The sequence below is a fragment of the Plutella xylostella genome, chromosome 21, assembly GCF_932276165.1.
Source record: "Plutella xylostella chromosome 21, ilPluXylo3.1, whole genome shotgun sequence".
Taxonomy (NCBI): domain Eukaryota; kingdom Metazoa; phylum Arthropoda; class Insecta; order Lepidoptera; family Plutellidae; genus Plutella; species Plutella xylostella.
In genome coordinates, this window is record NC_064001.1 from 9,701,522 (window position 1) to 9,727,742 (window position 26,221).

General features: G+C 38.9%; 2 protein-coding genes across 2 annotated transcripts in view; one reads left to right on the plus strand and one right to left on the minus strand.

Moving 5' to 3' along the window:
- LOC105385630 (ral GTPase-activating protein subunit beta) overlaps positions 1-25,876 on the plus strand; it is a 60,024-nt gene extending 34,148 nt beyond the window's left edge. The window contains exons 25-31 of the mRNA XM_048628807.1: positions 20,163-20,362; positions 21,811-21,958; positions 23,461-23,591; positions 24,215-24,390; positions 24,748-24,834; positions 25,137-25,359; positions 25,630-25,876. Of these exons, the coding sequence (XP_048484764.1) occupies positions 20,163-20,362; positions 21,811-21,958; positions 23,461-23,591; positions 24,215-24,390; positions 24,748-24,834; positions 25,137-25,359; positions 25,630-25,741 (1,077 nt within the window). The 3' untranslated portion in view covers positions 25,742-25,876. The remainder of the gene's footprint in view (positions 1-20,162; positions 20,363-21,810; positions 21,959-23,460; positions 23,592-24,214; positions 24,391-24,747; positions 24,835-25,136; positions 25,360-25,629) is intronic.
- Positions 10,583-18,002, minus strand: LOC125490234. Its single transcript, XM_048628806.1, has 2 exons — positions 17,129-18,002; positions 10,583-11,181 (listed from the first exon to the last, which is right to left on the minus strand). The coding sequence occupies exons 1-2, from the start codon at positions 17,757-17,759 to the stop codon at positions 10,697-10,699; spliced, it is 1,116 nt and encodes a 371-aa protein (XP_048484763.1). The 5' UTR covers positions 17,760-18,002; the 3' UTR covers positions 10,583-10,696.
- Positions 25,877-26,221: the final 345 nt, after the last annotated feature.

The following is a 26,221-nucleotide window of genomic DNA, read 5'->3' on the forward strand; positions in this document are numbered from 1 at the left end:
GTATCCCCGCGCGGCGGAGATCGTCCCGTCCTGCCTGTATATGGACGATATCGCCTTTTGTGTTGATACAGAACAAGAGGCGGTGGACGCAGCAAAACAGCTGATTCAAATGTTCAAGGGTGCCCAGTGGGATCTTGTTAAATGGAACAGTAATTCACAATACGCACTCAATGAGTTGCCCGCTTCGCACAAGATACCTACTGAGGTTGAATTCGACAAGGCTACAGAGCATAAAATATTAGGACTCGGTTGGTCTACTGATAATGACGACTTTTATTTTAAAATCGACCCTCCTGATTTGGACTCAGTGTGTACCAAACGCACCCCCAACTAACAACGTAGCGTTAAAAAAACTCTCATATAACTTGTATAATGGTTCCATTCGAAAATTAAAGTGTTAAGACATAGCTGTATAAGAGTGTAGGAGAGTGCTCTAACTCACTTATAACCACGAAAGAGGCCCACGATTTTGAGAGTAAAGGCTTTAGAAAGTCTGTAAAACGGTGTCATTGAAGTGTTTAAGTTATAGAAAGCCTGTAGTACGGTGTCATTGAAGTGCTAAAGTTACTATAGAAGAGCGTTTAATCACTCTCAGCTAGAACTTTTACCGGTATAGTTGTAGTTGTAGAATGGTTATTTGACACCCTGACTCTTATTTGTTTGGTAAAAAAGGGTTAAGTGAGTATGTTACCGTTTTTCGAATACACTTTTACCATACAAGTTGTATGTGTTTGAAAATAATAGTGTCAACAGCAATCATACGCGACAGTATTAAAGTGACAGTATTGATTAATACTAAATAACAGTAAATATAATATATTAACTTGACTTAACATGTTTTGTGAATTGAAAATAATATGCCATTGGGGCCGTCCATTAATCACGTGAGGTTCAAAGGGGGGGGGGAGGGGGTATTGAAAACCTCACGAAACATCACGAGGGGGGAGGGGGGGTTCTCGTTAGACATCACGTGTATTAATTTTTTGTCAAAAATTAGGTATTTCTGAACCGATATTTTGGACAGCGCAAAAATTTAAACGATTTGTAGTATGACCTATTTTTTTTCTAGTCAAAAATTGCCTTTACATAGACTTCCAAAAAAATACACGTGATCCAGGGGGGGGAGGGGGGGTTGGTCCCAAACCTCACCAAATATCACCAGGGGGGAGGGGGGGGTCAAAAAATGAGAAAAACGACCTCACGTGATTAATAGACGGCCCCATTGTAATTTTACTGTAATGTATACCATATTTCCCACCTCAATTTTAATGCGCTCCGAATTTATTAAGGATTTCATATGAAACATAAGTAAATATAAAAAAGACGACTCAATTTTGTATTTTTTTGTATCCTTGCTGTATGTCCATTAGTTTCATAAATCGATTGGCATGACTGGAATGACAAATTTCACATAAATAGGTATACTTATTTTAAAGCAAAATATTGTTTATCCCAGCAATTTATAGGTTAGGTCGCCAATGCAAATGGCGAACTTACATTTAAGACATATAGACTCACCTAAGTAATCTATTACACTTTTTGAAATAAAATCAATCAATCAATCAATCATTTATTCAATTCACAATAATAAATTGTATCTGAATGTCACTTAAAAATACTTACAACTAAAAACTAAATCAAGAAAAATTAAAATATAAATTGTTGCATGCAGTACATATTTACACTTAATAGTATTGAATAAATAAATTGTAGTTATAAATTAGAGTAAATTAATAATAAATAAAAAAATAGTAATAATAATTATGAAGTTAATACAATTAAAATGTCAAAATCAATCATGCATATTGATATATTCATCTAATGTGTAGAAGCACTTTTCCAACAAGAAGGCACGCAAACCGTTTTCAAACCTTGTGACATTGTCAATTTGTTTTAAGTCGATTGGAAGCTTGTTATATAGGAAAAAACTGCCTGGTATCGCGCACAGTGTTTCGCAATTTTCAGTCTAGCCGTCAACATTTCAATACGAATTTCTTTCCGTCTCGACTTGTTTCTTGTCGTTCTCTCGTCAGCTGACTCATACCTAGGCAAGTTTTTAGCGAGGTAAGTTAAAAGTACTAAAATGTATAAGGAAGGGACGGTTAAGATGCCCAACCTAACAAAAAAATTCTCTACAGGAGACCCAGGGTGCAATTCGTACCATTGTTCGTATGGCCCGTTTTTGACTTACGAACGCTTTCCTCATATTGTAGTAATGACTTTGACCCCAGAACATTATGCTGTATCTTAACCTCGACTCCACTAATGCAAAGTATACCATTTTGAGACGTTCGAGGCTAAGCTCATCTCTTAAGCTTCTGATAGCAAAGCATGCTGAACTAATTGAACCCTCTATTGATATAAGCTCCTGCTTCCAGTTCAGGAATGTGTCAATGGTAACACCTAAGAACTTGACTTCTTCAACCAAACCGATCTTATCTCCATTGAACTCAATATCCAGCGTATCATGATTTCTGGCTGTGTTTCTGAAGATAATAGCACTAGTTTTATTTGGGTTCAAGTGGAGATTGTTGCTACTGAACCATGTATCGAAAGCTGTGAGAGCGGCTCTAACGTTTTGATTCAGTGTGTTAAGGTCGTCAGCATACAGTACCGCGTTTGTATCATCTGCGTATAAAACTAATTCAATATTTGGGATATTTCGGTACATATAGCTGATGAGATCATTTGTGAAGGTGATGAAGAAGATTGGGCCCAGAATTGATCCCTGAGGAACACCTCTCGTCACCTTAACCATTTTAGACTTAACAACCCTTTCTGTGCCGTTGTCGTCACATTTTAATTCAACAAATTGATGTCTATTTTGTAAATAATTTTTAAATATGTCAAACGCTTGTCCTCTTACTCCGTAGTGTTCTAATTTAGTTAGTAATATTGAGTGGTCGACTGTGTCAAAAGCTGCACTTAAATCTAGAAATAAACCAAGCACCTTCTTACGATCGTTCAGCTTTTTTATAGTGTCGTCGACAAGAGACTCAATGGCATCTATTGTACCAACTCCCTTCTGATAGCCAAACTGTCTATGGTTTAATACCTTGTTGGTATTTAAGTGTACTATCAGTCTGTGTTTAAGTAGTTTTTCATACAGTTTGGATAAGGTTGGTAGCAATGAGATCGGTCTATACTTTTTTGGGTCAGTTCTAGAGCCTTTTTTAAAAATCGGTAGTATTTTAGCAATTTTTAACTGTTCTGGAAATATAATATGTTCCATACAGTTGTTAAAGAAGATAGCCAATGGTTCAGCCAAGATATCGATATTTTCCTTTATGACGCTTATAGGTATATCATCGTAACCACATGACCACTTGTTTTTCATTTTGGCTACTAATTTTATAAGCTCCTCTGATGTGACAGTTTTAAGATGCATGTTTTGTTCTACTCTATCTGTGCTGTCTATAAGTATGGAATGTGATGTATTAAAATTTTCTGTAACTACTTGTTCACTATTGTCAAAAACTTTACTAAATAAGTCTACAATTATTTTAGGGTCATCTATAATCCTATTTTCTTCTTTAAGTATTATTTTTTCTTTTGCTTTTTGTATTTCTTTGTTCCGATGTTTGTTGATTACTTTCCATATTGATTTTGATGAAAATTCTGATTTGGAAAGTTCTTTCGTGACAGTGTTCTTTTTTAGTGCCCGTATAACCTTACGATAAAGTGAAATGTATCTGTGCTTGTATTGTAATACCGATTCATCATTGGTTCGGTTTCCGGAACCTAAGAAACGCTTCATTTTGCTGGAAACCCTTAAACCTTTTGATATCCACTGAATCTTGTTTTCTTTATTCAGGTGAATTTTCTTCGTCCGCTTAACAAAGCTGCAATTGAATATTTCTGAGAATCTGTGTAAAAATCCGTTTATGCCAAGCGAATTCCAGTTTTGGTTCTGAATTTTACTCCTGAAAGTATTATTATTTTTAGTACTGAAAACTCTTTGCTCTTTGTAAATAAATTGACTGTTACCATTGCGGCTGGCGGAAGAAGCTGAAGTCTTGTATGTGGCTGTGATACCTGCGTGGCCATCTGCCATATTGTTATGGTCAATTTTAATATTCAGTATGTCATCATTAGGAAGGTTTGTCAATACGTTGTCAATGCACGATTGTGAGTTGTTACGAATAAAAGTTACATCATCAATGAGCGGTCTAAAATTAAAACAAGTCAAGAGATTCAAAAAGTCATTCTTATGGTTACTATCCGCTAAAAGATCTACGTTAAAATCGCCCACGAGGATGACCCTCTTGTTGAAAAAGTGTTCCATTAGTGATTCCAACTTATTCATAAAACAGTCGAAGTTCTTGTCAGAAGGTGTACGGTACAAGCATAGGATATGTAAGTTCGTATCATTATCTTTTATGCCACAGATTTCAAAGCAATCCATTTTATAAAACTTTTTACAAATTTCGAGTTCTTCAAATTTACAACTTTGGTGACCTAATATAAGAGAACCACCTCTAGACTTAATCACTCTGTGATTATATGAGGCCATATGGTAATTGTTAATATTAAAAAGTGGAGCTGAAAATTTATTTAGAAAGTGCTCTGTCATGCAAACGTACATAGGTTGGTCCTTCAGACAGTTAATATATAATTCAAATTCATCCTTTTTATTATTAATACTACAGACATTTTGATAAAATATGTGAACATTTTTTATGTTAGGCTTTACATTATTTTCAACAGCGAAAAAAATCTTCACTTGTTTGAGTACTGGCCGAATGATAGTTTACAATATTTGTTTGTGTACATACACTGCTAGAATATAAACTCTCCTGTTTTTTCTTATACATTATAAATTTGTTCATATATTCTATTTTTAACGTTTGTCGAAGGAGAAGCCTACATGCGTGAATACGGTGAAACATTTTTGGGTTTTCGCTGTGATAATCAATCAGATCAGCATACATAACATTATCAAACAGACAACATATTTGGTGAAGTACTGTATTGAGACTGTATTCATCTATGCACATATTCCTGCATACATTACCCACTATCACGTTAGTATGTGTAAGTAAGGATAATGAATGCTTTAGATTTGACTCTAGGGATCTGATGTTGGAGTCGTGTGATCCTGCTAGAATAATTACATAGTCAGATTTAGTTAAATTTTTACATTGTGATACACAAGACATCAAAACCTGTTCCATGTTAGCATTTTGTTTTATCATAGAACATACTATATAATTATTCCCTACTAGCTGTTGTAAGATTTGTCGCATATGTCTCCCTTTTTCATCAGCGAACAAAAATATTTTTCGCTTATCTTGCGAATTGGGAGACTGTTTTGTCTTGTCACCACTGTGATATGTTTGGTTTTGTAAAATATTTGCCGGGATATGCTCCGATGTGTTTGGGCTCGTTATGTCTACGATACTAGCGACGTCTGGATACTTTTTGCTGCAATGGTATGTTCGAGATTTTTTGTTCTCGTTGATGAAAGCTGGTAGTTGGGATTCTGTACTTTTGCGATACAATTCCATAAGTGCATTGTTACTAAGTTGATTTGGTGATGTTTTTGGTATTCCCATTTTTGTGGTAGTTGCAATTTGTTTCCTAAATTGCGGGGAGCAAAACTTTAAAGGTGTGGAGCATTTAGAGGATGGTCCTGGAGAATGGCACACTGTTTTATACCTTTTTATAGTAGTTTCACAATCTATTAGTTTCTGTTTAAGAGCAACGTTTTCGCTGTTGAGATTATCGATTTCGTTATTTGCAACATTCAACTCTAGTGTTAATTTTTCAAGCTCATTTTGTAGTTCTAGTGTGTACTGTTTGTCCTCTATCAAGTTAGGAAGACTTTGATAGGATATGTCCAATAAGGATTCGTTTTCTGAGAAGCTCAATCTTTTGGTACGTCTTCGTGTAGTTATATTCTCATTTTCCATTTTTAAATTGGTGCACCTGCACCTGGTGCCACCTATAGTGTAATATTGGTACTGCTTAGAACAATCTTAATAAGGCAGATTAATTCGTCTTTTTAGTTTATTTCTGATTTTAACGGTATTCGTTGATTTCGATCACAAATAAATTACAAAAGAATCATCGTGCGACGGGATCGAACCCGAGCCTCTCGGATGGCGAGTCGGAGTCTTATCCGACTGGGCTACTCCTCAGTTAGAAGGCATATTGAAATAGGTGATCTTGTTCAACCTTTTCTTTTTGTTTTCAATTTAACCGTTAGTGGACTTTGGTCAAGTGATATCGACACAATGATGCAAGTTAAATGATTGTTAATTCACTATCACAGAAACCACTTGATAATCACTTAATTGTTTCACATTTGTTTTAACTTGATAATTAGTTTTATATTCACATGTTTTAGTATTTATAAACACTTTATTTATGCACTTTAGTTTGTTATGATATACTATGTTATTTAATTATTTTATAGTCGTTTAATCACTTAGATAACACTTTTGCAGGTCATTTATGACTTTACGTAGGTTTTAATGTTACTTTGAACATATTTTAGTAGTTGTGTCTATTTTTATTAAATTTTCGAAAATCGTATCTCTCTAAGTAGACTGTATTATCTGTAATATCTGTTTCTCACTGGCAACAACTGTACCGACTAGATCCTATTATTAGAACCGAAGGTTTTATAGACGTAATGCAATGTTGCACATCACATACCTAACCAAACTTAGGTAGGTACATATGTATCTACTATCTACACTCCAAAACACCCTTAGCCAAGGGTATTATGCAGTCTTAGTCAATCCGCACAGTCTTGCTTAACACCGTTACTTTTACAGTCTACTTGCCTAACGCAATAAGCGTAAGTTAAGTTAACCTTAAAGATTAAAACTGCATTGTTGAGTTTTCCAACACTGTAAGAATCTTGTCTTACTGCACTCTTGACAAAATCTCTTTTATAACCAATTTCTGCAGCCTAAATTCAATATGACACCTAAAGATTTATATGAGTACTAAAGGAAACCACTTAACAATCATAAGTGTTAACAGGTGTCAGTGAGCACTCTTGTATAGCTTTAGGTTCTAGAAACAGTTTAAACCTATAACATCTTAATTATTATTGCTTTGACTAATACCATTTTAACACTTAAACCTGCTGTTGACACTAATTTCATTTTTTAACTCATCTTTATCGCTTTATGTTAGAACTGAGATAATTATAACACAGTTATACAGGTTAAAGTTATAAAAATAGCTGTAACTGAGGGTAAAATGTTTGTTGGGCCATAATGTCAACGATCGCCCGACTTTGGGACAGAATGGGTTTCTTCGCGCCAACTGTATTGGTAGCTAAGTTATTAATTAAGAAACTATGGCAGCTGAAGGTGGATTGGGACGAAGTCCCGCCCGACCAGGTAGTAAGGCTTTGGCGACAATTTTGTCGCGAACTGCCGGCGCTTAATGAGATAAAAATCCCTCGTTGTCTCAGCGTCGCGACTGGTTGCGAGGTGACCTTGGTAGGGTTCGCAGATGCTAGTGAGCAGGCGCAAGGCGGCGTTGTTTACGTGCACGTCGCTTCTCCGTCGGGTAATGTGGTCCGCCTTCTCTGCGCGAAGTCCAAGATAGCACCCACCCCGCCCCATACGATTGCTCGTATGGAGCTTTGCGCAGTTCTTTTACTGTCGAAATTATTACGCTCAGTACTTGAAACGTATAATTCCCGCATTCCAATTAGGGTCCGCGCCTACACAGATTCCAAGGTTGCGCTTTATTGGATAAAAAATTCGCCTCACCGTTGGCAAACATTTGTTGCCAACCGTGTTATTAAAATAAATGAAAATGTATCCGCTGAAAACTTTCATCACGTCGCGGGGACAGACAACCCGGCCGACTGCCTGTCGCGCGGCGTCGACCCCTCTAAACTGAAAGCCCATCCGCTGTGGTTTAACGGGCCGTCCTGGCTACCATCGAATGCTTCACAGTGGCCTTCCTTTGATGAAGTTAACGATTCCACTTTAGACGTCGTTCCCGAGCAAAGGAACCTAGTTCACGCTGTTTTGACACCTGCTGACGAGTGTAGTATTTACCCCGCTGCTTCTCGTTCCTCGTCATGGACCAAACTCCTGCGAATAATCGTTTATATATGTAGGGTTTTAAAACTATTACCACGCCGCGAACCTACGTGTATTACCGCTACTGACTTGGAGTACGCAGAAACAAAATTGCTGCAAATACTCCAAAACAAACATTTTAAAGATGAGTTATTAAATATTAAAAATGACTTGCCTGTTTCCCCGGTGCTTAATAAATTAAGACCGTTTTTACACAACGACCTAATCCGAGTTGGCGGCCGACTCTCCAATTCCGATTTAGATTTCGATAATCAACACCCGATACTTCTGCCTCGTGATGATCACGCGGTTAACCTGATAATACAATATTATCACAAAAAATATTTGCACGCAGGGCCAGAGTTGCTCCTGTCATTACTTCGCCAGAAGTACTGGATTCTATCTGCTCGGCGCGTAGTGCGGAGGATAGTGCACCAATGCAATGTTTGCTTTCGCGCGCGCCCGCGTCCGACTTATCCGCTGATGGCTGACTTGCCCGACTGTCGCACGAAGCAAGTTACGAAGCCATTCACCCACACAGGTTGTGACTACGCAGGGCCTATCGCTTACACTCCTGTTCGTCGCCGTGGAGCTAAGGCTATGAAGGCCTATATTTGCGTCTTCACATGTCTTACCACTCGCGCACTACATATTGAGGTAGCGACTGACCTGAGCAGCGCCAGTTTTTTGGCCGCTTTAAAGCGTTTCTTGTCCCGCCGAGGCCCGGTAAAGGTCATGCATTCTGATAGGGGAACTAATTTTGTCGGCGCTAATTCTTACTTACGCGACCTTTACAAATTTCTAAACAGCGACGAATTCAGTTGCAGTCTCAAGCAGGAGCTCACAGAAAACCGAATTGAATGGAAATTTAACTGCCCAGCCAGTCCACATTTCGGGGGGTGCTGGGAGAGCATGGTGAAGGTGGTAAAGAATCACCTATTTAAAGTGATTGGTCAACAGCTGCTTTCATATGAAGAGCTGGTTACTGTACTCGCTCAAATCGAGAGTGTACTCAATTCGCGGCCTCTTACTGTGCTCAGTGCGGACCCCGCTGAACCCGCCGCGCTGACGCCCAGCCATTTTCTTCACACCGCGCCTTTACTTTCGTTGCCCGCGGCTGAAGTGCATGACGACAACCTTAGCCTACTTCATAGGCACTCGTTGCTCGATAAACTCGTACAATCCTTTTGGAGGAGATGGAGAGTGGAATACTTACATGGCTTGCAGACTCGACAGAAATTGAATGTTCCATCCTCTGCTATTATACCTGGAACAGTTGTAGTTATCATAGATGATAACGCGCCTCCGCTTTCGTGGCCATTGGCGATTGTCGACAAAGTTCATCCTTCAAGGGATGGAGTAACGCGGGTAGTTACTGTAAGGACTGCTAGGGGCACATACGCTCGCCCGGTTGTACGTTTATGTCCGCTCCCGTCACAATAAACAATACATTAGTATCTACCGCTGTAGTTTATAATTAGTTTTAGTTACCGCATTAGCTAGGCTATAATTTTGTCTCGTTTCACTTATGAATGTTTTAAAGGTGACCCTTTAAGGGGGGAGGAAATGGTGTCGCCACCTATCTTTTAATATATTTACTTTCATAATTTTCGCAAGGTTTCGATCCTAAAATCCTTTTCCCTATTTCCGCTTATGTCGTGCACCGCAACGCTACGTGTGGCAACACTGTCTGCGCCACCCACAGACAATCAGTTCCGAAAACGAATTCATGGCCGCCGTCGCGCTAAGTTATTCGCGATTGAACTTATTTTCAAAATAGACGATTGGCTAGTTGCTAAAGTCTTCCGCTTCTTCTTTATTCGTGGTGAACCGCTAACCGAAGAATATCAGTGTGTGTGTTGAGTGCTGCAGTGCTTTGGATTGCTCTGATCTCTGATCGATCGAGCACGTGGCGCCAGGCGAGGGTCTGGAAGCCGGCCGCCTTTTCCTGGTCTCCTGAACTGCCTCCAGCGACCAGGTAGGTGCACGACACTTCATCAACCCTTTCCCTCGGTGAGACACCTTGCTGTAGTTTCTTTTATTTTTTTTTTCTATCGAAGGGACTCCGGCTTAGCGGCGTTACCACTGATGTTTTAACAACATTAGCATCCAGGTCCCTGATGTCATGTAACGTTTGACACTAGTATTTTCTAACCTCTATAAGAATAACAAATACACATTGAAAGATAAGATAAGATAAGATAAGATAAATTTATTAAAATTCCACAAAAATCATACAAATTATAACTATTCTAAATATGTTATTTATAGAACTTAAATATACTTAATCAAACCTGAACTAAGGTACGCTATGTACTTTGTATCTCAGGTATGCTTAAAGAGCACATAATGTAAATAAAAATCCAAAAATAATACAGTAAAATTTAGTTAATCCGATCTACCTATATAAAACTAACGGTGTAAAAGTTTAAATTTAATTAGGGTCATACATAGAAATAAAAACTAGGTTATTAGGTAAATTGGCAAAATGAGGTAAACAAAACAAAATGATTACAAGACAATTTTAGACTAGTCAGCAAGGTTTTTATGTCAGCATGTGAAAAGAGTTGTCAGCATTAAGATTAATAAAACAGTGTCATACATAATAATTACGTAGGTAAATTACCTATTACTAGGCTATTTTAAATTAGACCACTCGTAGGGACCTCATAATCAGTAGAGTTGATCATCTTCAATTCGGCAAATTTCCTAGCTGGACAGGCTTCCTCGCCGGTTTTATGGTCACTAGGTTTTTTGAAGCGGAGGCACGTCGCACATACTGGGGGCTCAGTTGTCTGGGGGCACTCTTTGATGGTATGGCCGACTTGTCCGCAGTGACCACAAGTTGACTCGGGCTCTCGGCAAAATTTGGCTGAGTGGCCATATTGCTGGCACTTGAAGCACCTCGAGACATATGTGTAGTCTCTAACGGGGCATGATGACCAGTGAAGATATACTCGACGCTGTGATATCAGTAGTTTCCTTACGTCAGCTGGGACTTCCAAAATATAGTTAGAATATAGGCCTCCTTTCTTTCCTGAGAGATGACTTAGTTTAATATTGCTTACTATGGACTCTCGTTCTGAGTTTGGGAAATGGTCAGCTATATTCTGTTCATATAAGTAATCTAAATAAATAAAATAAAATAAAAAAGCCTTTTATTTCGTGCATGCCGACAAACAATCTATCACACATAAAGTAGTAGTTATAATGAATTATGAACTTAAATACACTTACAATAAATTTTCTATACTTACTTACAAATCAATTAAAATAAATTTTCTATATAATTTACTTGAATACATTCCCATTACATATATTAAATTTAATGGTATTGAATTGAATTGAATTTATTTTTATGCGTAATTTATTTTAAAAAAAAACATTTCTTAATACTATTCATGCAGCTTGCAGGAACCCCTTTATTGGGTGAAGGCCTCCTCCAATTGTAGCCATCTCTCTCTATCACGAGCCAATTGAGTCCACTGTGTACCAGCAACCTCTACAATGTCGTCTTCCCAGCGGGCATACGGTCTGCCTCGTCTGCGCTTGCCTGATGGCCCCGGCCAGGTGGTAGCTGTCAGTGTCCATCTTCCATCTTCTAGTCTTGCGACGTGGCCGGCCCATTTCCATTTTAAGGATCGAGCATATTGAAGAGCATCAATGAAGTTTGTTTTCTTTCTTATCTCACTGTGTCTTATTTTCTTTAGCTTACTTGTTCTCGTGATACTTCTCTCCATAGCCCTCTGACATGTTCGAATTTTTTCTTTAATTCTTTTGGTAAATTTCCATGTTTGACATGCGTAAGTAAGACAGGGCAAGATACATTGGTCCATTACTTTTTTCTTCAGATGAAGTGGTAGGTTTCCTTTTAAAATTTCTTTCATGGCCCAAAACTTTTTCCACGTCAGTTTAATTCTTCTGTCAACTTCCTCCTCGTTATTTTTGTTATTAAAGGATATTTGTTTACCAAGGTATACATATTTATCGACGTATTCCAGCACATTACCATCGATACTTAGGTTTCTTTGTAAACCGTTTGTCATCAGTTTAGTTTTGTTTAGATTCATTTCCAAGCCTACAGCATTGCTGGCTGCATTTAGAGACTTTACCATTTGTTCGAAATCATTAAAATTCTCTGATACTAGGACGATATCATCAGCAAACCTTAGATGATTTATGCGTTTTCCATGCATGTAGAGTCCATACTTTTTCCAGTCTAGTTCTCTTATTGCTGATTCTAGTACTGCTATGAATATTTTTGGTGAAATGGGGTCTCCTTGCCTGACACCTCTCTCGATTTTTATGTCTGGTCCTTTTCTTTCTAGCTTGACATTGCTGGTGCAGCGCGCGTACATGTATTTTAGAGTTTCAATGTATTCACTTTCTATCTCATTTTCATTTAAAGACTTCCAAATAGAATCATGTAGGATTGAATCGAATGCCTTTTTATAGTCGATAAAGGCTAGATACAGAGGCTTTTGAAACTCCTTAAATTTTTCGACAATTTGCTCAATGGTATGGATATGATCTATTGTTGAAAACCCTTTCCTAAATCCTGCTTGTTCTATTGGTTGGTTCTTATCAATTTTTGGGCTGAGCCTCTTTTGCATACAAGCTGAAAACAGTTTATATATGCTAGACAGGAGACTAACCGGACGATAGTTTCCCACATCATTTGGATCTCCTTTTTTGTAAAGAAGGATTATGTTTGATTTTGTCCATTCACTTGGTACCAATTGTGTACTTATAATCAGGTTAAATAGATGAGCTAATGGTGTCGCTAGCTTTGTTGCTGCTATTTTTATTGCTTCATTGACAATATTGTCCGGCCCTGGACTTTTTTCTACTTTGAGTCTTTTAATTTCTTGAATTATTTCTATCTCGTCAAACAAAGGAATTTGGTCTTCTTTTGAAAAATGTGCATTAATGGCGTAAAAATTATCCGTTTCGTTTCTGACATCTTTTTGTTGTGGTTTAGTTCCACGTGGTTCTGAGTAAAGAGAACTGTAATAGTTGGTCGCTATCTCAAGTATGCTCTTTCTGTCAGTTGAGACGCCAAGATTTCCTTTTAGACTAGGGATCCATGTTTTGTGAGTATTTAATTCTTTATATGCTCTTTTGACACTACCTGTGTTTCTCATGTGTCTTTCTATAGTTTCCATTCTATGCGTTTGGTAATCTTTTCGAATTTTTTTATTTACTTCTTTGTATAATTTACTAAGCTCCCTTTTAATTTCTGCTGTTTTCGGTTTCGTATGTTGTACGTCGTGTCTTCTCTTTATAAGTTTTTTGGTTTCATCTGACAATATACTTTTGTGTTCTTTTTCTTTTCCCTTACTCTCTCTTGTTAGGCTCAAGCTCTCTTCCAATGTTCTGATAAGTCTGTCATAATAGCTTTGAACGGTATCATTTTCACGTAGCTCTAGTTTTTCTTTGTTTGCTTCTAGCTGTCTGAGGTATGTAGTTATGTCTTTTTCTTTTTTCGTACAACATTTTTTTACATTTGAGTATGTAACTCTACTACTTTTTGGTTCATTTAAGGATAGAGCGGCTCTAACCATTCTGTGATCAGAAGAAAATTTGATGGAAGTAAGGACGTCCACATCATTAAATAATTTTGGTTTATTAGTAAGTATAAAGTCTACTTCGTTTTTTGTGTTGCCATCGGGTGACTGCCATGTCCATTTCTTATTGGGTTTTTTCTTGAAAAAGGAGTTCATAATGCTGAGATTGTTTTCTAGTGCAAACTGAACAAGAATATCGCCTCTCTCACTTCTTCTCCCATAGCCGAATTTTCCCATAATTGAGTCTTCGTGTTCTTTTTGGTGTCCTATTTTTGCGTTAAAATCTCCTATGACCATTACATTTTTGTCACAGATAGCCAAGGCATTTTCCAAAGTTGCATAGAATATTTCCAACTCATCGTCATTTTTTCTACTTGCATCTTCTGTTGGAGCATACACCTGGATAATACTCCAATCATCATTTTCAATCCGAAGTTTTAATATAGCCACTCTTTCGCTCAGACCAATGAAGTTTCTTATATTATCTTTCATGTGTTTTTTAATGAGAAACCCAACTCCGTATAAGCCTTGAGTTTCGCCTTTGTAGCACAGTATAGAATTGTTGTATTCTTCAATGTTGCAGCCAATTCTTCTCACTTCGGACAAACCGATTATATCGTATTTTATATTTTCTAAGCAATGCATTAATTCTATAAACTTTTCATTTTTAGACAAGGTCCTCACATTGTAAGTTGCTATGAATATATTGTTTTTTTTATTTGTATTTTTATCTTTTACATTATTTTTATTTATTTCATTTTCTATTTCTGTCTGTGTCTCTGTTATATTGGAGGGTTTTGGTCTTATACTCCCGCGGAGACCAGCCGGATTGGGAGTTGTTGATCGTTCTTCATTTTGTTTATTTTTTCTTTCTTTGAGTGTGCTCGAATTGTATGTTTTGATAAAGACTTTGTTTTCATTAGTATGACATGCTGTTTGTGTTTCTGGTTGCTAGCTTTCTACTTGATTAATCATCTCTTTTTCTGTATTTTTCGGTAAATTTAATTTGACTGGGCTTTTTCTTATGTTTGTATCTGGTTTATTAGTTTTTTCATTAGATTTATTTGCATTAAAATTGGATGTGTACGATTTCATACTTTTTTGGGTTTGTGCCGTTGGAGTGGTCTTAGGAAATGTTCTGTTTTTCTTCGACAATGGCTCTTTCACTTTACCACTTGAGAAGCTTGCAGAGGTGTCTAGAGCCTCCGCGTTCTGGCGGGGTGGTGATGGGCTTAAGATAAGCGGTCGTTTTTTGTTACCATGTTCCATTATAATTAGTTTCCCACTCTTAATTACAGCTTTATTTCCTTTCTCTACTTCTTTTTGTAAATTCAATTTCACTGTTTTTCGTTTTTCCATTTCTTTTTTAGTGAAGTCTTGTTTGATGTAGGTACCTGTATTGTCCAATTTATTTTTGTTTTTTAATATTTCAATTTTTTTCCCCAACGTGGTAGTGGCGAATACAATAGGTCTTGTGGTTTTACTGGTGTTTCCAGGTTCTACCTTTTTTGGCATAAGATTTATTTGCCGAATCTCGTATTGCATAGTAACGTTTGGTCAAAGTCTCGTTACGCCGAAAATCGTATGGCATAAATCTCGTTTAGTAAAAAGTTATTTCGCATAACATTGTTTAGCCTAATAATGGTATGGCCAAATCTTGAATAGCCTAATAATGCTACGGCATAGGTTTATTAGGTTTATACAAAGTAATAATATTCGTTTGGCTTTAACTTTGACGGAGCGTCTCCCTACATAGCGCAAACTGGTGCCTTGTATTGTTTCCGCTGTTTGGAAAACGCTCCGCTCCGCTTCGCTGCGCTCCGCTTTGGTTTTTGATGAACATGTGCACCTAACACGCTCCTCCTCGCTTTGCTCGTCGTCGCACCTATTTTTAGGTTTCGATCTCATGGGGTTTGTAATAATTATATTGGTCGTTAACTTTCGATTTTTTGATCATACAATATCGTGATTTTCGGGATGTAGGAGAAAAATACCACAATTTGTACATTTACCACGTACTTAATATATTATTTATTAAGATAACATTACGAGAAACAAGATTATACATAGGTATAGACGAACATAAATTTGAGCAAACGAAACTTAGGTGTTTAAAGATTGTGCCTAAAGAGTTTTAGACGAAACGAGCCTTATGCCACATAAGTCTTGGCAAAGTGATGGTTCGGCCAAAAAAGTTTAGACCATACGAGTTATGCGAAATGAGTTTTGGTCAATAAAGATTATGCGAGATGAGCGGAACCCGTGTTTCCAATTCTCCTTACAAATTCTATTTCATTTCGAGAAATTTCCACTTCCAAAGTTGCCGATAGGATTCCCAACAGTAGCGATTCAAGTTCACTGTAAGATTTTTCTTCTTCAGCCACCCCGAATAATATCAAGTTGCGTACTTTATTTTGTCTTTCCAAAAAATCTATCCTCTTCTCTTGCTCATCATTTTGGATTTTCAGCTCTTGAATGTCTTGTTGCAGAGTATTAAATTTTTTATCGACATTATTATTAATTTTTTCTGTTATATTTTCTTCCAGCGTAACAAACTTCTTATCTAAATCTCTTAGTTTTTCTGAGAATTCCAATTTCATAGCGTTTATTGCATGCAATATATTTCCCTCCATGTTGTCTACTGGTTCTTGGCTACGTAGTTAAGAGAACTATCTGTCTGCCGCCGGGTCACAGTGCTGTATTGTATTTTTATTTTATTTTTTTCTTTTTTAACTTTCTTAGAAAAATGACTAAAATGACAAAGTCATAACTCTACAATTAATCCTGGATGACTCTACAATTCGGTACGGACTCTATTTTTTATTTTATTTTTTCTCTACATTTATTTATCTGGCGTCTCTATATTTTTTCATACGCCATCTGTTGCGTCATGCTCGAACTAGTATGTATCCAAGTATGCTACTCCGATGAACCAGTGTCTTGTGGTTTTGCTACTCGCCGCTAGATGTCAGGATTTTGTTTACTAAGGTAGGTGACGATTTTAAAGGAGAATTCCGATGGATTTCTTTCGTAAATGTATTAGTTTTTTCCACAAAAATATAAATTGACTTGCCTCCTTTCTAAGCGAGCAATTTCCTTGATGTTTTGATGGATTTTCAGCACTGTTCTGGCTATATTATTTTGCCAGGAATAAATGTTTGTTGTTAAGTTTTAGGTCCAACACTACACAATTTTAAGCACTTTTAAATGATTTAAATTGCAAATGTAAGGTTTTAATTGTATTTAAGAGTGTTTACTTCAAATGCAGGTTCGAGTTTTGGCATTATTTGTCACTGTTCTAACAGCCGTTGAGGCCGTTAGGAATTTCTTGTATTTTTCTGTTTAAACTGTATTGTGAGTTTAAATAACACTTTCACTATTTTATTATGTCTTGCACTTTAATTTTATTGCACTTTCATAACAATTGCCCACTGATAACAGGATACAATCAATTATTTTGATCAGAGATGTTGCTTGATCGACAGCTGTCAACTTACCTTTTGTAATCTATTACTTGATTATTACTTAAGTTATTGGGGACATCAATAATAACAATTCTTGGTTTCCGTTTGCTGACCTCTGAGATAGTTAGGCCAGAAGAGTTGAACTTTTCGCATTGCTTCAGTTTCTGGATGTCTTCCTTTCTTTCAGTGCTTATAATGACACCGCCGTGCTTTGTTTTTCTTACGCTACTCACGTGCAGTTTTAGTTCTTCAGGGCTGATTATTTTTTGGACTAAGTTTTTGGTATCTTCACTACTTTTTTCTTTATTAGCTGGGAAAATGGCTATAGAGCTGGAGTTTGAAGGTCTAATGACCTGGTTGTTACCCTTTTTGATAACATCCGCAAAGGAAGGCTGGCTGCTTGTTGAAATCGGCTGCTTCTTGCACACGTCTTGGATTGAAGTGTTGAGGGCTTCGAGACACTTTCGTACACCTCCTTGTTCATAAAGATGCTCTATCTTCTCCTGGGCTGAGATCGCGTGCTGCTTCACTGATTGATATTGCACAGCCATTTGTGAGGTCCCAGCACCAATCTTACGGCATAGGGTGGCTATTCGTAACTTCTGGTCCGAATTAAGTTTTCCTTCAGTAGAGATAATGCAGACCTCATTTAGACAACTTTCTATATGGGCCATCCATTTTTGAATCTCAGGGTCGAAATAACTTCTATCACTGGCGGTGCGGGTTTTTCTTCATGATGCTGATGGTCCCTCGTGCAGGGGGAGGCAGGAGGGGGGCTCCTGGCAGTCCTGGAGCTGCGGTTGAACGGGCTCGCTTCCGCGTTCGACATGATGGCACAAAGTTCACTAGTCCATGTTAGTAAGTCACTCTTGACACAGTTAAAAGAAATGCTGATACATGAACTAGATAAAACAATTCATGAAAGGCATAGGCAATCTATTAAATCAAAATAGTACTTTTTTACAAGAAATATAAGCAATGTATGTTAATGGTTAGAAATTAAGTACCTACTCACCAGTATAAAACGCTGCTCTTTCATAAACATCGTATATATTGACTAATACTTCTCCAGTCTCATTCTCCGCCAAACATCGTAGGTAAACGCTGTAAATCATCTGTCTAGCTTCGCTGCGAATGGTTTTATTCATTTTCACCTCGTGAACAAACTCAACAATCCACAAAACTCCAAAATTAAGCAAAATTCGATTTGTTTATACAGGAACACGGCGAGTTTGACATTCAAACCATAGAAACAGACCACAAATCATGAGTTTTTTTTTATTGCCAGGTTTAAATCTGTTTAGTTCCAAAAACATTAATCTCTACTCTTTTGTGTTCAGCTATAAGTACATATTGGTTTTAATCTCAGATATAAAAAAAAAACACACACACACTTTTTTATGGGGTTAATAAACTAAATATAGATTGGCAAGTTGCTTGGCGACCCTCCTTGCGGGGTGAAAGACGCGGATGGGACGAGGTACCCAAGACGACAGCGGGTAGCGGGAGGGTAGCGGGGAAGGGCAACGCGTGCATTGCATGTCATTGTTACGGCAGTCTCGGCCGCGCAGCCGAGGCGGCCACATGTCTTATATAGTCTGTCATAATTTGAGTGCGACCCACATGAGATCATTGATCCTGAGACCATTAGTCTTAGGATGAGTGTTGAGGCCTTTTTAATATTATCATTATATTATTATTAGGTATCTATAATTCGTCAACAAAATAACGTTAAAAACAACAAATCGTATAATTTCTCAATATAGGGGCTTCTTGTAGAACAGCGTACCGGATCAGTCATGCTTCGCGGCTAAAGGTTAGTACTGCGCAGTCAGATACGAAAAAGTAAACAACAAAGACGAAGAGTCCATATGACAGTGCGTCAGTTGTCAGTTCTTGTAACTAGGAAAGCAACCAAAATTTATGTGATTTAATGAAAGTAATTAATGAGCAAAACACAGAGAAAAATTACAAAATTGATGAAATTTTGAAATAAAATGGTCATATCGTGCTTCGCCTACCCCCATACCATCCGGAATTAAATCCTATTGAACTTGTGTGGCGGTACGTGAAAGGCGAGCTCGCAAGAACGTCGATTGACTCTAACTTAGATAAAGAGATAAAAGACTTAGAGTTGCTTTTCTCTAATTATTCGCCTAAAAAGTGGAGAAATTGTGACGACCATGTCATAAAAAATTAAGACAAATATTATAAATCTGATAGAGTATTTGACGATGTATTGGACAGGTATGTTATTGTTTATTTATAATTTATTGTAAATTAAACATAAATTGGTTTTTGTCTTAGATTTATAATTGAAGTTAATGAAAACGATGATGAAGATGAGGATGACGACGACGATGAACAAGTTCAAACAGAGAGTGAACATGAAAGTGACATGGAAATTGATTTATAAAATAAAACACTTTTACATAAATAAATTCAAATTGGTAGATATTCTGAAGGTAAACATCCAAATTTTAATGCTGTCAAACTATAAATTTTAAGCTAAATATGACATTTACGGGAACACTCATAGAATAAAATTTTACTTACGTCAGAAATAGTTACAAGCTATCGCGAGATTAATCCGGGCACACTTTTCTACGTGTGTAGCATGTCGTGCTACCTCGCCCCCGCCACTTCTTTCACCCCGCAAGGAGGGTCGCCAAGTAACTTGCCGCATTATAGGCAGTAGCGCCTTGGGTCGCAAAAATTTGTTCAAAAATGATATACATATTTTTATGCATTTCCACATTATGACTCTTAATTTTATGCCATCCAAAACGGACCCTTGTAGGCAGTTGTAGGGGTTGTAACTCCAAGTCCCTTTAAATTCACCTATCTCGGTACGCATAGCAAGACTTCCTTTTTTTACGTAGCCATATTAGTGTCCTACTCCTGGACAAAGGCCTCCCCATGACAAGACTTAGGACAAGGCTCCCCAGTCTATGGTATTGCCAAAATTGGTACAGACATAATAATGTATAGAATAATTTTGTTACTTTAAATTTTATGCCATCCATATAGATATAACTAGATATTCTAATCCACAAACACACACTAAATCTCCCCAGACCGGCCCCCCACGCCTCATAGCGCTCGACAGCACTAAACCCGGTTTCTCCGAAGCGCTCCGCCGGATCGACTCGACCGGCCCCCGAGCCGCCGTGACCGTGCACGTGATGTACGCGCGAGCCGGACAGACGGTGGCCAGGGACATCGTGGCGAATAGTTCCACGCCGCTGCCTAGCGCCTTTGTGCACATGCTGAGGGGGTGAGTCTTGTGTCACGAGATATGTGTTTTGTTATATTTTTATCTATATTTATTTATTTATTTATTTATAAACACTTTATTGTATAATAATAAAAACAGTTACAAAAATGGACTTAAAAGTAGTAAGTATATACAGAGGCGGGCTTATTGCCAAGAAGCAATTTCTTCCAACCAACCTTTGTTAGGTGGAAAACTAAAGTTTTTAAACTCCTTTAATACAATAAAAAGCTATACAAAAACAATGTGGAAAGAACCTAAACTAAAACATATCTAAGATAAAAACGAAAAATACAAACTAACTACCTATTTAACTTACATAAATAATAATAATACAAATACACATAATACCTAAATGACAAAATAGACTTAATATATATCCGCTATATTTATATAAATACATATATAACTATATAATATAATACATATTATTTACCAACCTAAGGTTTTATAATAGTGATCCTTTACGCTCTTTTTAAAGGTAGCAAGTGAAGGTGAAAGTCGCACGTCTACGGGCAAGGTGTTCCACAAACACGCCGCCTTCACAGCGAACGAGTCACTGTAAGAAGCAGCGTTGCGGTCAGGCACACTCAACATCTTGTTCTCTGTAGATCTCAACGCTCGGCCGTGGGAACATAGGAATGAAAACTTAGATCGGAGATATTGGGGGGAAGTAGGGTTATTCAAAACATTGAATAACATGTTGAGAATGTGGGTATTCCGGCGAAGGCGAATTGGGAGCCACTTCAATTGAGCACGATACTCTGAAATGTGATCATACTTACGTAATCCAAAAATAAATCGGATACATAAGTTCTGGAGACGTTCGAGTCTGTTGAGTAGCTCTTCAGTGAGGTCAAGATAGCTTACGTCAGCGTAGTCGAGAATTGGGAGCAGTAGAGACTGTGCCAGCGTAATTTTAGTGGAAAACGGTAGGAAATACTGCAAGCGTTTAAGGGAGTGGAAAGATGCAAAAAGCTTCCTGCTCACAGCGTCAACTTGCGGGATCCAAGAGAGAGTGCTGTCCATGACCACGCCGAGATTTTTTACTGAGGCTACATATGGTATGTCTGATTGGTCGTACCTGACTTTCCTCACAGCTGAAAAGTTAATTTTATTTAACATTCTGGAGCTGCCGAAAACAATCGCTATATCTAATATAAAAATCAAATACTTATTTAAAAAATGGTATAATAGAAACTGACATAAGCCACACTGGCAAAAAGCTCTCCCTTTTCACCTCCAATATTTTTTACGATATTGAAGATGATAAAGTTCTCGACTTTCATCTTGAAAAGCGTATACCACGATAAACTACTTACGGAAACCAGTGTCATAATGCGTTAACTTAGTACTTATGTACTCAAGTCTTTCTAATGCTATATTGCCTACTAGTTCCTCGGTGAATGTAATCTGTATTAGCGTCAACTAACCCAACTCTCCCCCCACAGGCTAGGCACCCCAGTCCGCGTCCGAACACACCCCGGCTGGACAGGCCACGTCAGCAGCAGCTACGACGCGGCGCGCGAGCTCGGGGACTCCCCGCCGCCGCCGCCCAGCCAGGGTCAGGCGCCCTGTGTGTATGATGGGAGGGAACAGGTTAGTGGCTGAATAGACTGCTGTTTAATGAGTCTTTTGACATGGTTTTGGAGAGTGTCGGTGGCTAATATTAGAGTAAGACTAGTGTATGATGGGAGGGAACAGGTTGGTGTCTATACTGCATTCATTCTTACTTGGCACAAAAGGTAAAAATGCTGTTTTGAAGCGTGTCGATGGCAAATATTAGAGTAACCCTAGAAAAAAAGGCAAACGCACGACCGCTTATTAAAACCTGAGGCACAACAATGGCGTTGACATGAGACACATGAAAGTGTGTAATAGACGCGCGGCAGCGGACTGGCTTACTTTGAGTGTCAATATGTGTGTCGGCTCGTCATTTGACTTACTTAGGCTGCCACAATTTTTAGTTACCGAGCTTCCTTCCTCCTTCTCCTCTACTTGTATGAGTGGTGCCAGGGCTACCCCGGCTGGTCACGTGGGCAGCAGCTACGACGCGGCGCGCGAGCTCGGGGACTCCGCGCCGCCGCCGCCCAGCCAGGGTCAGGCGCCGCATGTGTATGATGGCAGGGAACAGGTTAGTGGCTGAATAGGGTGCTGTTTTGAAGCGTGTCGGTGGCAAATGATAGAGTGAGACTATAGGCTGCTGTATTGAAGCGTGTCGGTGGCATATATTTAGTTGGGTTCTGACCAACGTTACGCACTGTAACATTTCCAGCGAGCATGTTACGCAACGCTATGGTTACGCTAAAATCGGCTAGATTAGTGTCTGAATAGTCTGCTGTTTTGAAGCGCATCGGAGGCAAATAATACAGTAAGACCATCGAAGTAGAGATAAAGGCGGAAAGTAGCCCACTTATTAAAAACTGTGGCACAACAATGGCGTTGACATGAGAGTGTGTCGGCGGACTGACTTACTTTGAGTATGAATCTGCGTGTGTCGGCTCGTCGTAAAATGTCATTTTTGACTTACTTAGGGTGCCTCAGTTACCGAGCTTCCTTCTGCCTTCTCCTCTACTTGTATGAGTGGTGCCAGGGCTACCCCGGCTGGTCACGTGGGCAGCAGCTACGACGCGGCGCGCGAGCTCGGGGACTCCGCGCCGCCGCCGCCCAGCCAGGGTCAGGCGCCGCATGTGTATGATGGCAGGGAACAGGTTAGTGGCTGAGTAGGGTGCTGTTTATAAGAATCTATTTCTATCTTCGTTGGCAAACTTGGGCAGGGCTAGGGTTTGTCACTGTGGTAAAAGGATTAGCCAGTCAATTACTAACTTCCCAGAGGTACCTATAATAAGGTGCTTAAGTAAGATCCTTTTTTGTGCACCCATATATCTAAGACTGTGTCAACTATGGCTGCCCTACGTAAGATTCGAACCTATAGGACCATCAGCAGAATCGTCAACCATCGGGCCAATCTGTCATCAATGTACCAGGAATCTATAACAATGCGAGAGCTCAACAACTCTCGTAGCATAAAGTACTTACTTGGTCAGTGCGTACTCCTGCTTCAATATAATTTGTTGAAATATAAATCGTTTTGCTTATAGGTGCTATACTGGTCGGATGCTACCAACGAGATCGCGTTCGTGGTTCCTTCACTCGCTGCACATTCGGAGACGGATGAGAATAAGAACGAGAGTGTGAGGTCTGATGTCGACGGCTCCTGTCTGTCTTCAAGGTAACTGTTTACTTTGTACACAAAAACATAAAGTTCATGAATAAAATGTATTACCGTACCTATGTGAAAAGGGTATACCTACTTACCTAGTAATGAACACATCTACCTCAAAAGCTATCAGTTTATAAGTGCTATTTTACTTCAAATAGAAGATAGATCTTACCCATAATCTGCTGATCAAAAAAGTTTCTATGGAGAGCAAAAAGAACTGAATTTTCCAAAGCTGTAGACCAAAAATTGTTATGGCTCTTTTGGAACAATATCCTGTATATTCCAACATCCTTATCTCCATAAACCAAGCTCAATCCTCCCCCAAAAGTACCAGGACCTCAGAGAAGCCGAAAGGTTCGTGCTGGAACGTCTCCAGCAACAGTTTCGGAGCTCCCTCATACGAGCGCAGCATCAGAAAGTCAGACCTAGAGAGACTGCTCGTCATAATAATAAACAATTAACTATGTTCTACAACTTTAGAAAATTCGTAACTAACAGATTCTATAGAGATGCAAAAAAAGAACGAATATTCCAGTAGACCAAAAGTAATTCTACATGAGCCCCCGAGTCACCCATTTTATAATAAAACCATTGGTTTATTCTAACTTCTAACATAATAATCTCTCCAAAAGTACCAGGACCTCAGAGAAGCCGGAAGGCTCGTGCTGGGACGTGTCCAGCAACAGTTCCGGAGCTCCGTCCTACGAGCGAAGCATCAGCGAGTCGGACCGAGGGGAGAAGAGGGTCAGCCTGTCGGAGAAGACTAGGGCTCTGTCGTTGGAGCTGGACAAGCAGGCTGGGCTTACTGGTGAGTGATGGTTTTTGTAGCTTCAAATATTACATACAATAAAACTTGTTAAGAGCGTTGCAAGAGTCGCTTGGAAAACGCCAAACCTGCTGTTTCTACGGGGAACGAAAGAAGTAACTAATAAATAAGAATAATAGATAAGAAGTCTTTAACAATAATAGGTATATGTATCATCATCATCACCCAATAATCATCCACTGCTGGACATAGGCCTCTCCCAAGGAGCGCCACAACACTCGGTCCCGGCCTTCCTCATTCAACCACTACCCGCCACCCGCCTAAGGTCGTCAGGAAGGCGTATATGTATATCCTATATGTATTGAATGCTGTATGTTAAAACTCATTCTTATTCCGTAGGTAGTGGACGTCGCAACCGAGAATACTCGACGAAGATTCTCATAATTTGGCTGGAAGACTTCGAAGATCACCTCAACATGCCTATAGGTATGAATTAATATTTATGGGTATATCTATTTTCACAGATTCCTTGCTTGTTGTCTGACTAACTCGTCTGAGAAATCCACGCTGTTGGACTGATTTCAAAAAATAACACCTTATCACCAACGCTCAACTCGTCGCGTCGCGATTGATGTGCGATGTGTGTTTGCTGTGAAATTATATTTATAAACACTTTTGCTGATCCGAACGCCGGACAACGAAAGTCAATCATCAGAATCGGATCATGTTTTTTCAAACGAGTCTGCTACGATAAAACCGATAAATTAACAACTAAATATCCTCCCTAGACGACCTCCTACAATACTGCGACACGGGGCTCCCGTGGCGGCGGCACGGCACGTGCGTGATCTCCGTGTCGGGGCGCCGGTCCGGCCTGGTCCGCGTGCGCACCGCCGCGCCCGGCGCCGGCCCGCTGGCCGACGGCGCGCTGCTGGCGCCGCATCTGCTGCCGGATTGTCTGAGACGGGCGGCTTTAGATGTTGCAGCGAGAAGAAGATTGAATAGCGACACGTGAGTTATATTGTAGATAGTATACGCAGAGTATACCCTTAATTGTAACGCGAAGCATATAATACGGCACGCGAGTTGGTTGCACTTAGTGTGAATACTCATCCCCCTGATCGTAGCTACCAGAGGCAGGCAACAATACACTAAAGTAAGCTTAGATGACATTCCCGAAAACCTTCTCGCTCTTCGAACATCGCATCTAAATACTGTAATCCTTACCTGGTTATATTCAAACCTATCTCCACTAGTCCTAACTACTCCATTCCCTCGCAGGCACCAGCCCCCGCACGTGCGCCGCCGCCACCTCATCCAGGAGATGGCACAACAGTACCGCCGCGAGCTCAGCGAGCCCGAGCTGCTGGAGTCACTATTCCTACCGCCGTAAGGACTAGACTACCGTGGCAAGAATGAAGGGAAATGTCAGGACCGAAGGACCAGAAGACGTGACAAAAGTTTTGCATCGAGATCATTCACATCGCGCAGCCTCAAGAGCGAGCGCGACGTAGAACTTTTGTCACGTCTTAATTGCGCTCCGTACTAGCCTTTCATTGATTATTTTATTTGCGTCAGAATTATCTGTATTATAAATTTATAATCGCACTTTAATCATAGTAATTAATTTATTCATTTTAAGACTGAAATAATAATAGTATTAAAAGTACTTTGATGGAAATAGTTATAACGTTAGAAATCTTATCGTTGCTTTTGATTAAGTTATAGTTATATTAAGTTATATTCATTCAGTGTTTTATTATCATTCCCTTTTACTATTACTATCTCCTTATAAGCGATCGGAATGAGGTATAACTACATAATAACATTAATTAATTATCCGTTATTGTACTTAAATTTTATTTATTTAACT

Excerpts from the sequence above, each read along its gene's own strand:
- LOC125490234 (XM_048628806.1), bottom strand. The coding sequence starts at position 17,759 with ATGGCCCATATAGAAAGTTGTCTAAATGAGGTCTGCATTATCTCTACT. Across the intron at positions 11,182-17,128 it reads AAGTAATAATCAAGTAATAG|ATTACTTATATGAACAGAAT; the intron begins ATTACAAAAGGT and ends TTATTTATTTAG.